Source organism: Sylvia atricapilla, chromosome Z (genome assembly GCF_009819655.1).
Source record: "Sylvia atricapilla isolate bSylAtr1 chromosome Z, bSylAtr1.pri, whole genome shotgun sequence".
NCBI lineage: Eukaryota > Metazoa > Chordata > Aves > Passeriformes > Sylviidae > Sylvia > Sylvia atricapilla.
The window spans coordinates 48,745,550-48,759,529 of NC_089174.1; the positions used below are offsets into that span (position 1 = coordinate 48,745,550).

The 13,980-nt window shown below is 40.7% G+C and overlaps 1 protein-coding gene across 1 annotated transcript; it reads left to right on the forward strand.

Annotated features, from left to right (window-relative positions):
• The first annotated feature begins 448 nt into the window (after positions 1–448).
• Positions 449–1,691, forward strand: TUSC1 (tumor suppressor candidate 1). The gene has a single exon (XM_066339800.1). It carries the CDS (start codon positions 449–451, stop codon positions 1,010–1,012), a length of 564 nt encoding a protein of 187 aa, XP_066195897.1. The 3' UTR covers positions 1,013–1,691.
• Positions 1,692–13,980: the final 12,289 nt, after the last annotated feature.

A 13,980-nucleotide genomic window follows, 5' to 3' on the forward strand; every position in this document is an offset into this window, starting at 1 on the left:
CGGAACTCTCCAAAAAGGGATAACAAAGAAGGTTGAAGGGGCTTCTCACACTGGGACGCAATGACAGGGCAAGGGGAAAAGCCCCTAGGCTGCGAGAGGCCAGGCTTATCCTAGACGTAAGCAAGGCAGTTTTTACTGTGAGGCACTGGTACAGGATGCTTGGAGAACCCGTGGCAGCCCTGCAGCGTTCAGGGAGGGGCTGTTCGCGGTCCTGACCGGCCCCGGGCGCCGGGAGCAGCTCCGGGCCACGGCCGGCGCCTCACGGCGCTGCCCTGCCAGGCTCTCCCGGCGCCCCCTGCCGGCCGCCCGCGCCCACCGCAGGGGCACGCGGCGGGGCCGCCCCGCCCGGCCCCGCCCCCCGGGCCCAGGCCCCGCCCAATTCGCACAGACCGGGAGCCCTCGCTCGGCTCGCGGCGGCTGCGGGCGCGCGGCGGCGGGCGCGGCACGGATGAGGCGCATGCGCGCGGTGGGCGGGCGCTGGGGCAGCGGAGCGGCGCGGGGGGGGCGGGCGGTGCTCGGTGCCGCCACCGGGAGCGGCGGGGCCGCGGAGGCGGCCGAGGCGGGCGGCGGGCAGCGGAGCTGGCGGGGCGAGTCGCGGGGCTCGCCGCAGCAACTGGCGGAGCGGTACGCGGACTTGGCGGCCAGCCACAGTGAGGCGCTGCGGCAGCGGGAGGAGCGCGAGTGGCACAACGCGCGGCTGCGCCAGGAGAACGCGCGGCTGCGGCTGGAGAATCGCCGCCTGCGCCGCGAGAACCGCTGCCTCTTCCGACAGGCCCTGCTGGGGCCCGGCCCCGACAAGCCCCCCGCCGACCCGGGCGAGGAGGCGGAGGCCTTGCGTGCCCAGCTGAGGCGGCTGCAGGAGAAGCACCGCCGGGCCTTGCGGCACCTGCGGCGCTGCCGGGCCGCCGGCGGGCCCGAGGCCTCGGGAGCCGAGGACGGGGAGCTGGACGAATTGCTCCTGGAGGAGGACGAGCAGCCGCTGGATAAGAAGAGCCTGGTGCCGGCCGTGTAGGCGGCCCCGGTGGAGGGGGCGGCGCCGGTCGGCGCTGCGGGCCCTCCCCGCCACCACGGTGTAGGGGCGGGTCACTCTGTCTCCGCTCCCGGCTCTGACTCCGTGCGGAGCGAGGGTTCTCCTCAGGTCCCTCAGTCCGACGGGCTGTTCGCACGGAAAGGGTGGGGGGAGGAGTTCAAGTTTGGTAATCCTTTTCTCAGATGTATACCCAGGAGGCGCTGACCGTGATCGAGGGGAAGCAGGTTCATGTGGGAAGCTGAGGCTTGGAACACGAGGGGAATCTCTCAAAGCGGCTGGTGTGGAGAAAAGAACCGCGATGAACAGGACACTTTTATCTCGTGTTATCCCACAGCATTGAACTGTGCTTCCTCTGGAGCTGTGGATCACCTTTTTCCTCTTGAGTTAGCAACTGCCACGTAGGCTTTAAGAGCCGTGGAGACCGACTAGTTCTTAGTAGTTGGTGTGTGTTAGGAAGAGGAGTGGAGAGGAAGCGTGAAAGCTTTTGTCAGTGCACTGGCAGAAGCTGGTAATCATTCAAACTATGAATTGCCTTGGACACTTATTGCAGAACATTATTTGTATTTTTAATGATGGCCTTCCTTCACCCTCACGAATACTGATTTGAATTTCACATTTTCACACAAAGTTGCAGCTAATAAATAAACTTATGATACACCAGCTGATTGTCTAAAGTGTGGATTTTTAGTGGGGACTGTTCTTGAAATTGTAGGTGAAGCACCTTTCAGGTTACTGCACTGCATCTTCTCAAAGCCCAGGGAATTGGACGCTTTTTATAACTGTGTATTCTTAATTACCTACTGTTTGGAGGGAGATTATGAGTCAGACCTAGAAAAATTAGCTAGAAAATTTGTTTCACTCGAAAATTTTCTGGTCAAAAGAAACCCTTTTAAAGAACTGAGGCAGAGGTTGGTTTTGTAATGTTTCCTTATTTTTTATAGCATTTAAAGGGTTCATCATGCCTTCATGTTTGGGACTGGTTTCTTAAAGTTTTCAAAGCCAAGGTCTATTTCAGTTCAAGTTGAAACTAATGTGAAAAGGTGAAATTTCATCATTTTCTAGAAGTATCTTTGAGCGTGTAACTACTGAAAAGAGTCATTTCTTCACATAGTGTCAACATAACCCTCTAATCATAAATGCCTTCAGTGCTTGTTAAGTATGTGGATCTGCAGCTTCAAGTGCGTTCTCAAAATAGAGAAAAAAAATTGGCACCATGCAGTCAATATCTCCTTAATGGAAAAGTGTGGGTGGTGATGTCTCATTGTGGTGTTTGTTTTAGAAACTTAAGTACTCTCAAAAATACTTGCTAAATGCTCAAGAAATACAGTATCTACAATACCATCAGGATTGTTTTGTTTTAATAGCAGTTTCCAGTAAAGTATGAGTACACAAGTGATCTATCTGTCAAAATAGGAGAAGATGGGACTCTATTAAGATACAATGCTAGAAATGCATCACTAGGTCAGACATCCTTTTCAAAAGGTGCAGGTGTTGGCATGTACAAAAGAGGACATGTTCTGGACTTTCCTAATAGGATATGCAGTTCTTCTTAATTTCAGTGACACTTGCATTACGTGGACATCCTTTGCAAGAGCACTAAATTCTCTGGAAGCTTTTTATAAAGGATTCTCTACTTTTATATATATCTTGACAGATAAATTGTAGAAGAAACCTGCAGATTACAGAGGAGGGAAAGTGTTTCAGTAAGATTCAAATTAATATTAAAAGATTTAGAGTATTTCCTCAAATGGCTACTTCCACATGGACTGCAGTAAATAAATGGCTGGATTTAGTCAAGCTGCAAAAATTTCATTTTACCAGTTGCCCAATCTGGTTATGAGTTTGGTTTTGAGAACAAAATGGAAATTTAGGAAAGGCCTTTTGTGAGATGATGCAAAACATGGTACTTCACTACAGTGTCCCCCATATTATGGCTTGCAGGCATTCCTTCATGACACACTTATGTGATCCTTTTCTACAAGAAGTTAAAAATACTGAGACTTACAGGAGAAGTAAATATCCTTTGGGCTATAACTGTTGAAGCATCCTGTCTGGATTTGTCTGTGCAACTAGTTCTAACAGTTAGTAGCTTGGTATCACAGGCACATTCAGCCAAAACCCTTAATGGGTTGGTAAAAAACACAGTTTGGAATTGCCTGAGACAGTACAGCATCTATACAGTCTGAAGTGCTGGGAGAGGTGGTACTACAGTTGATTGAAAAATTTTTGCCTTACTCTACTTTTGGTTAAGGTCTCTTTTATTTTCTGGTGTTATGCCTTGTGTCCAATAAGCCATCAAATCTTGAAGATCCAGACCTCACTTTTTACTCCCAAATTTTGATTTTGTCCTTAATTCTCTTAGTCACCTTCTGGACTAGAATAGGTATTTGTCCCTTTTTTTTTTTTTTTTTTTTTTTTTTTTTTTTTTTTTTGTTGTTGTTTGTTTGTTTGTTTGTTTGTTTTTTGTGGGCTTTTTGTTTTGTTTGTTTGTTTGTTTTGGTTTTTGTTTGTTTGTTGTTTTTGTTTAGTTGTGGTAGTGTCTCCAGGTTTCAGTGTCTTGCAGTGTTGAGTTGTTCTTCCTCTGGTCTTAGTGAATGTGGCTTCACTGGTTTTGGAAGAGAGTGCATTACAGAAGAAAACTGGTACAATATACGAAGAAAACAGAACCCAGAACGATGCCATGTTGTTGCCCTTTGGTTTTATAATTTCAGTTCTTCACTTCAAAATAGTTTCAGTTGTATACTAATAATTTTCAAAACTGTGAATTTCAAAATCATGGGTTTTTTTCATGTTTTTGATTCCAGGTTTTAAGTACCTATCTCTTTGTATAGTTGATGCCTTGGGAAGGCTGACCTGAAACAGAGACAGCTAGAGAATAAAGCAGATATTTATTGAAAGGCCTTTAGGATACACCTTGGGCAGGACAAGAGTCTGGCCCAGGCTACACCCAAGATGGACTCAAAATGGTCACAAAATGGACAACCCGTCACAAGGTCTTACACTTTTGTAAGTTTTGGTCTATCTGCATATTGGGGTTTAATTATCTAATAACAGCTTCAGATTATGAAGTGTCATCCTTGTTTCTCTCTTCAGTTCACCGTGATTTATGCTTTTGGGCCTGAAATCTTGTAACCGTTGTCCTTGGTCTTCACCAGGAAAAGGATTTTTTTTGTCTACCTACTCTGTGAAGAGAGCTTACTAACACTTAATATAAGGCTCAGAACTACCCCCCAGGCAGCACAGAATCTGAAATACATGAAAGCTGAAACCTAAGGCATCATAGTTACCTGAAAAAAACAAACTTATTTATTTTCCTAGCAGCAAATTTATGAATGCAGGTGGATTCTTCCTGTTTAGAATGTTTTGCTTGTAAGTAACTTCTGCACACTATGCAGAAGTAATTATAAACAAGCTAGCATACTTATATAACTACTAGCATACAATTGCTATAAAATTATAACTACTAGCATACTTGCATGCTAACAATGAAGTGAAAGGCTACAACAAAAGTATTTTCTTTTATTCCTTAAGGAAGTATTAAGTCTTAGCTGTAGACTTCTGCTTCCTCCCTAAATCCTACTGTCCTGTGCATCATGTAAGAAATTTTATGAAATTTGAGGTTTTAAAAAAGTTTGTATGTATGGAAGCTATATTAAAAGTGCATTTAAATCTTCTGGGGCCATGTGTGAGTTTGATGACAGTTACTTTAAAACATGCATGTAACTGGAATGGTTCAGTGACAGTGCTGTATTTTTATATACATTCTATTGCTCTTTTGAGATCTAATTTAAGTTTCATTAAATATTGCACTCTGAAGGAGTCTTTTGTCCACTGTGCTCATCTCCTTGAATGTGCTAGGGTCTTGCATTGCTGAAGCTGCCCACAGATAATAATGAAATAAATTAAATGTCTTTGTATAATAAACTAGCACCATTCAGAATATTTTAATTCAGCTACTTTCTTAACAAGGTAGTAATCTGTTACTCTTCCCTTTCCGTCTATCTCAGTTCAGTATCCCTTTTTGTGTTTGTTCAGCTCAGTAAAGATATTTGCATGAGGTATAGAAAGCCTCTGTTCTAAAGTTACAAGTGATTTAAAGTAGTGGTTTAAAGCTGTATTTTTAGTGTTCATAGATCCATAAGATCTTTCCTGTATATTTTTAAGTGATAACTGGTATCTGCATTGTGATGGTAGAAAGTTTAGGTGTAGCTGCCCTTGAAACATTGTTCTGTAAAATATCAAAATTGCATTTACTGCTACGTCACGTCCAAATTAAAACCCTGTATCGTTTAGAGAATAATAGTGGCATCTAATTAAAAAGCTCTTTTTAAAAAAGCTTGAAACCAGTATTATTTTGTGATTCTCAAGACCGGTTGTTTGCTTTTTGTGCTGCCAAGTCTTTGTGCAGACAGAATGTAGTTGTAGCAGAAAAGAAAATAAAAGGCATTAAATTTAGAGGACATAAAGAGGCTGATTTAGATATAGCTGCGTAGGAGAGGGACTATAATATAAATCTGGGAAGACGACAAATTGGTTGGATAATCCAGAGAAAGAGAACATTTTCAGACAGAGAATTACTGTGAGAAGATGTGACTATCAAACAACAGCTAATGGAATTATATTCATATATATTGATATCTATTTAATGAATTAAAATATTGAATGCAAATTTGGATAATGTAAAATATTTGCCCCAAAGAAAAATTCTACTATGTCCTGCACTGGCATGCCTTTGAAGTGAGGGCAATCTTTCAAGAGTTGCTCTACAAAAATCTTTAGCCCCTGCTGAGATTATTAGCAGTGGTGCTCATTAAGGTTAATTTATTTCATGGGGAGATTTGTGAGGGCCAGAAGCCTGAGCATCTCCATTGTAAAAGTGGTGCAGAATTTTCACTGACCTCCGGTGGTTCCCATAGTTGTTTACAATTTATCACCCAGATTAGTACAACTCTTCAACCATGCTGTGCAGCATTGGTTCATAACAGAGGAATGTGCTACAGTTAGCAGCATCCAGGTGCTGTGCTTTGAAAAACTCACTTCTAAGTGCCTAATCCATCCTAATCCTGATTAGTGTGTAAGTGCTCGGAGCATACCCAGAGGTGAGGTGTTTGCAAAGTGAGGATTGCCTACAGAAGTTATATGGGCTACTGAAATAACTTTTCTTGTTCATTAATATTAAATACTTAGCTATGTCTGGCTTTTTTCTTCCTTATTAAGTTTGCAGTAGTTTTCCTGTGCAGTGGTCACAATCATGTCTCTGTTGGCATTCATTGTTTCTTCATGTTGAAGATAGTTAAACCACTCTGCTTCACTATAGAAAGCCTCAATCCCAGCTGAGGCTTTTATGACCTAAAATTTTGAATTTTATTATTGCTTTTCCATCAGAATTGATGGATTTTTTTTAAATTATCAAAAATCTTGCTTTTTTCCCATTGAAGGAGTTTTGCTGCACTGCACTTGTTAAGAAGAAATGTTTCAGGGTGGATGCTGTAAAATAATTTAAAATCAGAGCAGTTTACTTGAATTTTTTTTTCAAAGGCTTTGAAAGTCCATAAGATGCAAAAAAGCAGAAGTTTTCAAAGAAATCTTATGGAAGATTTTGGGTTTCTTTGGGTTTATTTTTTTTAGTGATGTAAGAACTATCAGCAAGAGTTTAATATTGTATTACTCTGCATGATAACCATGAGTGACTGGATCTACTGTAGGGCTCAGGCACATAAAATCTAAAAGAAGGCACTAAAAAACACCACTGATGTTCAGGAACTTAAATAAAAGATTTTTATTATCTCAAGCAGACCCAGAAGGCTCTCTTCTTGTCAGAGAAAGATTTTGCCTCTATTTCTAAGTCTTTTGTTATTGTGAAAGAAGCAGCTGCAAAACCAATGTAAAAGTAAAATTTGACCCTATGACCCTGAGTCTTGTATTCCAGTGTGAAAATGGAAGCAGTTGGAGGAGTGTGCATGGAAAGCTGCTCATCTCCCGAATATGCATAGGTGTGCTTGGCTAGATTTTAATAGTCTTTGGCTTGGAGGACGTGCAGACAAAGGAGTGAAGAAGGAGGCTTCAGGTGTCAGTCCTTGTTGCTAGTCTTGTTATTGCTAGCCTTGTCTTGGTACCAGAGAAGGTTTTGTTTGTCTTCTGCCTGATAGAGTTTTATTTCAGCTTTTAGATGAAGAAGCCTTTGTGCCCTCAGTAGATGTTTATCTGTCTCCTCAGTAGCTGCTGCACAGGGCAAAGTGAAGAATCTTGTGAGATCTGTCTCTGGCCACTTGGGAGACTGTAAGAGTGGCTAGAAAAAGACTGACTATATCTGGTTAGAGAACAGATGGGAGCATTGTTGACCATATGGGCAAGAAGCCCTTGTTGCACTGAAGATTTCTGTGTAAATGATGCTAAGAAAAATGCTAGACTCCACTATTATGGTGGAGGAAAAACTGTTGCAGTGTTGAAGCAAAGTTGCATGCAAGCTCTTTCTTTCCTAAGGGAAAACTCATAAGGACTGAGATTTGTGCATCTGGCAGTCTAGCCCCAAAAAACATGATTTTTTTTTTGTCTCCACTCAGTCCTTAAGCGAATTCTTGCCTGAGACATAGGGCAGAAAATATCATCTTAAAAGTCTGCTTCTCCAGTGGTTTTAGGTTGGTTAGCGTTTACTAACTGTTTATATAGGTTTTTTGTGCCTTTTATGAACTAGCTGTAAGCGGTGTTTCCATTCCACCTCAGTAAATTATCAAGGCTTTGTCTCCTGGCCTAAGTATCCTGAGAAAGTGCACACTAGTGTATGGTGTGGTCTCTGACCCCGTAGCATAGGTGCCATTCTTACTGTTCTTCTGCAATTTTTTTTTTTTTTTTTCTATTTGTTCTCTGACCCAGAGCCTTACCTGCCTCTCCTACACGGCACCATCTTGACTTTTCTATTAGAGACCTCTAGAGCAGATTCTGATGCACCCTGGAACGCTCTCTTTTCAGGTGGATGGGGAAAAAGAGTATTTTCAGCTGCATTCAGGACTGCATTAGGAGCTAAATTAATGCCTGTTCTCAGATGCTAGGAACCAGTGGATGGACTCAACTTTCAAAGTACAATAACATGATTTTTATTTCTGTACTTCACACATTAAATTTTACCAGGAGCCAAAAAATTTCCTTTTCTGTATGCCAAGCAACACTGTAGTCTCAGAGAAACTGAGTATATAATTTTGTTAACCCATGCTTATTGCCAAATGTGATTGGAAGTCTTTATATTTCCCCATGTGTTACGATATTCTGAACAGCTCATTCAGTACCAATTCACAAAGCAGTTCTCAGGCGTCAGACACAATGTAAAAAAATATAGGCAAGCTGCTGTTTTGTTAGGAAAACGCAGCTGAAGAGTCTTACACACCAACTTAAAGCTTAGAGACCTTATTCAAGATATGGCTTTGGTCCTTAGCATAAAGAATTCCAACTCATTATCTCACTTTCTAAGAGCTTTCTTGGCTTAGACAGTGGGGAATTGTGTTTTACTGAGACTCTTCTACACCACAGAAAAATTGAATGCAATGTCTCTGAGACAGAAAGGAAGCATTTTGCTGATCTGCCTAAATGATTAACTTAATGTATGACATTGCCATTTCAGTGGCAATGAGAGTGCTGCACTCTAGGCTTTCCTGCAGAAAACTACGGCACATCAGTGCGGCGGTGCCCGTGTCGCCTGTCCGGCCAGCCCTGGCACCACAGCAACACAGTGGTTCTTGGCTTGTCAGAAGTGCAGCGTGCCTGTGGCAAAGGAAATGAAAGGAGGGACTCTCCAGTGGTGGATCCAAACGAGTTTATTGGAGGCTCCGGGCGTGGAGTCCTCACCTCGGGACACCAGCCTCAGAGAGACCATGAACCCCTCTGTGCTGTGACTTTTAACAGGGGGTGTGACACAGGGGAGGGTTCAGTCAGAAACCAATGGGGTACAGTGAGGGTGTGGCTCTTAACATAATAGACATGTGCAACAACCATACAAGACACAATAGGAGGGGGAACTCTGGATCCTGCCCAATCACTCGACGCCTTCCCTGGAACTTTCTGGATGCAGGGAGAGGCCCCAGAGTGACAGACAGGACCAAGAGGTTATATAACCAATGATTGACATATAACTGAACGTGGGGAAAACCATACAGGGGGAAACATAGGGAGTTACAGAACAAACCATTATGGAAAAATCTCATTGAACAAATCATCAACAGAAACATGAACAAAACACACCACCACACATCAGTTTCTAATGGTGCCGCCTGTTAATTGATATATTCATTTCTATATTTTATTTTTATTCCCCTTTCTTAGTTCCTACCAATAATTCCCTTTTAACAATCTTATTTTAAAATATTATTTTTATCCATAATTTTTAATTGTAGGGAGTTTTTATTTTTTTTTGCTCTTTAGAACTTCTAAGAAAACACATTCTACAGCACAAATAGGTTCAGTTGATTCAAGGAATCAACTCTTTACTTTAAAGGATTTCCTCGTACTCTGTGGGTATACTGAAAAAATAAAGGTGATTTTTGGGATAGGAGAGATGTTACCCCAAGGGTGTTTCATGACAAACCCTGCACCCTGGTTTTCTTAACATTATTCATAAATAGAGTCCTTACTATCAATACTGATGCCTCAGGAAGAAAAGGAGAAAGATGTTTTTATGAGCCTCTGGTGTGGAATGTGAAAATGTGTAATTCTGTCTGTAAGGGAACAACTAGCCAAAATATTCTCATTGTGCACTCTTTGCAATAAAATGAATTAAAACAGAGACCAGGAAATCTGCCAGTATTTCTGCCTAAAACCATGTGGGTAAGTATGTATATGTCGCTTTAACACATGATAAAGTTTGATCATGAACACATGATCTTCAGTCTCTGCACTTTATGAACTTGCCTAATTTTTTTTTTTTCCATTTAGCCAGAGGTATGAAAACTTACTTTGTTGTTTTTGTTCTGTGTCTTTTCAGGGGCATGATTCTTCAGTATGTTTGTGCAGTCTCATACTTTTTTCACTAATGCATTTTTTTTCCAAGCACCAATTTTAATAATTTAGATAGCAGCTGTCCAACTAAGAAATTTCTTTTTAGCTACTAGCATAAATTTTGGAAATGAAATTTGGGTCATGAGTCTTCTTATGAATCTCACTTAACTGAATCTGTGAGGGTTGTATAGTTGCAAAGTTATGACAACTGCAAACTTCTGTGATGCTGGCTCATTAGAAAATTTGTCAGACATGCATTTATAATAATCTTCTGTACTTATAATGATAGGTACATTATACAGTGCTTTTTGACTGAAATGGCTCACAAACTTTCTGGAATATAGAAAGTATTACAGAAATTTATTTGTACAAATGAATTTTTTCAAAAACTGTGCTCTTATACCCATATGGAAGATAACAAAATAATGTGGTTCTGTGTAACATCATTGATTGAGTTAAGCTGAGTCATGACAATTAAAAGCAAGAGTGAGGTACGTTCAGTACATCAGTTAAACACAATTAATTAAGATGTTGCAGAGCAATGGGCATTTCTCCTTACCTGCCTCATTCTTTCTTCTGAGTAATCCTTCATAATTTGAAGAAAAGGTTAAATACCATGTAGTGGAGCTGTGTGCCACTACAGATTTGGAAATCGTGCTATTTTTATAAGATCTGTAGGAGACAGCTTTTCACCTGCAAGTTCAGAACTTGGAGACTTTTATCACTTAACTGAGTGGATGTACGTATTAGTATATATTAATATTACTACATATTAATAATCTGAAGAAAATGTAGTGGCAATTTTTCTGGATACATGCCAAGTACACACCAAGGTACAGGATCAAAATATTCTCTCTCCACATCTGCCCTCTAGGCTCTCTCTCTGATTCTGCTTCTATTTCAGTATGCTACAGCTTTCAGGAACCAGGAGCAGGAGCACATGCTTATTTGTGTTCGGATTTTTATGAAGGTTATGGTGAAAATATAGGTTTTTTGGGCCTGTCCTTACTCTCATCCCCGCTGGTTATCCCCAGTACTTGAAGCAAAGATTCGAAGGCATCCAGAGACAGTGGTGGAATCCAGACAAAAGATTTAATGGATGAGTGTCTCTTTACTCTGTGCATCCCACCTGGAGAGTCACTGAATTCTTATTTCCTTTGTCCCAAAGGATGCTAGGGGTGGCATATTCTTATTTCAGTGTGATTTGATTAATTTTCTAGGGATTAAATAGTGTTTAAGGATTTATGTCTGTAGTTATACTCTACTCCAGCTTAGAATTTTTTTGCTTTTGTTCTCCTCTTTTTTCTTCTTGCTATGCACCGGCTGCTGAGTATTGATTCTTTCAAGGGGCTGCTAATGTTTTGGGAGACAGGGAAAAACTCATTTATTCATACAATAGTCTTTTGGAAGCCAGCATAAGTACTGACATGATAAAAGCCAACAAAATTTGACCCTTCTGAAGTGATGATATCATGCTGATATTTTTGTTTGTGTTGCAAAAGAATAATCATTAAAATGAATTCTACTTGATCTAAACCTGTGGATTTAAGGTGACAAAGCCGCATGAGCTGCACTTGTCTTAAATGCATCATAAATCTGGGAACTATAAAGAATGTAATTTCTTAGTTTCTGGGTAAATCTTTCTGTTTCAGCAGAAAAATGGAGATCATGGTATCCAGATTACAGGTTGCCTGTAATCTATTTTTGTGCTATGTTTCAAGTTACAATTAAACTTTAAAAAGTATTAAATAAAATATGCAAAATATTTACACATTTTGCAGATTGATATATTTAATTTTTCTATGCTTTTAATCTGTATTCAGCTACAAAATTGATGTACATGGCTGCCAATCCAGTCCAGATAGACAATCCTTATTCTGTTGCTGATTTCATTCCTTACTGAAAAATAGTTCTTAAATATTCTCTGTATGAAGATTAGTTGCCATCACGGAAACACAGTATTCCTTTTGCAGTTGTGGTAGTCCTAGAAACTGAAACCTGCACATCCTTAACATTAAACTGTAGTTTTTCTGCTTGCTGAGGGTTGTATCTCATCCAGTTCCAAGGACTTGTAAACCTTCACTTTCCTCTGATGGACTTGAACCTGTTCCTCTCCTAGAGCGGGCCATTCTGCATTCTCCTAGTCTCTGCCTTTGCCTTCAACAAATTAATAAATCTACCCTTACCAGTGTAGGGATTCCTTATAAATTTTTTTGACAAAATAGTGACTAGCATTACTGGTTAAGACAAGAAGGGAACTCATAATTCATATTATGGAATCATAGTTTAGTAAAAATGCTGATGCTTAAGAGTCAAGAATGTGAGAGACAGTCCATGTCCCTGAGTTTGGTGAAAAGTTCTATTGGTATTTCTGTGAAAAATCAGTACAGTTTTAAGTAAAGCAAATAGAAAGCAAGGTAACAGTTCTGTGTTTTGTCAGTTAGGAATCCTGTCTTTTGTATCTTCCATAAAGAGCAGGTTTTTTTATTTTTCTTCATGCTTCTTTCTTAACTGATTTGGAAATAGTTTGCCTGAAAATCTCACTTGTTCAGTTCTACAGTACATATATATTTTAATTTTTTTAGTAAATAAAAACACCTCATCATTATTCAAATGCTGCTCACTATTTTAACTTAATGAAAATTACATTGGATTTATAATTAAACACATTCTCATGATATGTCTTACAAATGAAAACTCTGTTTGTAACAAAAGCAATAATAGTGTTTTTCTCATTATATTGTTTCACTGGATGTAGGTCTACTGCAGTGGTGCCTGTATTCCCAATCTTGGCCAGCCCTGGCACCACAGCAGTACAGTGGGTCTTGGCTGGTCAGGAGCGAAGCGTGACGATGGCAGGAAGAAGAAAGGAGGGACTCCTAAGAGGCAAAACCACAACGAGTTTATTGGCTCTCCAGGTGTATAGTCCTCAGCTTGGGGCACCCGCCTCAGGAGAGACCCCGAGTGCTCCAATACAGTAACTTTAAAGGGGGATGGAACACAGGGCAGGGTTCAGCTAGGGACCGATGGGGTACAACAAGGGTGTGGCTCGTAATGCAATGGACAGGTGTAGCAACCATAGGGAGAGAATAGGAGAGGGAAGACTGGATCCTGCCCAATCACTCAACGCTCTCCCTGGAATTTTCCAGACTCAGGGAGAGGTCTTCGAGTGATGAGCAGGACCAGGGGTTATGTGACACATGATAGATAGATAACTGCAACAGGGGTGGAACTAAGTGAGGAGGGACATGGGGGGTACATGGAACAAAGCATTTCATACATAACCATATAAAAAACAAGTCATGAATACGAACACACAACGGATAGAGATAAAAATGCACCGCCACAGTCTACCTTGTGAGAACATGACAATAAAGTCAGTCTGAATTACCACTATGTAGCCAGTGAGTTTGGGAAAAATTATAAGAGATCATCAAATTCAATGAGGTAGTTCTTCAATGATACTTGATCAACTTCTAGTTGTCAGTGTTTCAGAGAGTTTTGAGGTGATTGTAGAGTATGAGGAAAATTATACTGAAGGGATAAAAGAATGAACAGTGCAGGAAAAAAATGAAGACATGGGTGAAAGAGTTAACAAGTCATAACTTGTTGAATCATTTTTAGCACAAACTGGAAAAGAGCTAGTGAAATTACAGACTGGGACTTGAAGAGGATGTTCAGGTAAGGAGATGAGAAAGGGAGAATGAGCACGAACAAGTAGTCAAATTTTAAAAATATGAGCAATATTAAAATGTAAAATTTTACAAGTAGTGAAAAATTGTTGGTCAAGGTAACATCTCGAAAAAAAGTTAGTGAGGAAAGCTGCAAGATATGGGTTGTTTTTTTTTTTCATATCAAGTAAATGAATGTGCTGTAGCATGATATACAAAAAATACCAAAGTGTGTAAAATGACCCATTTGATTGAGACTGTTTGGCATTACCATTTTACTGGTTCTGCAAGGCT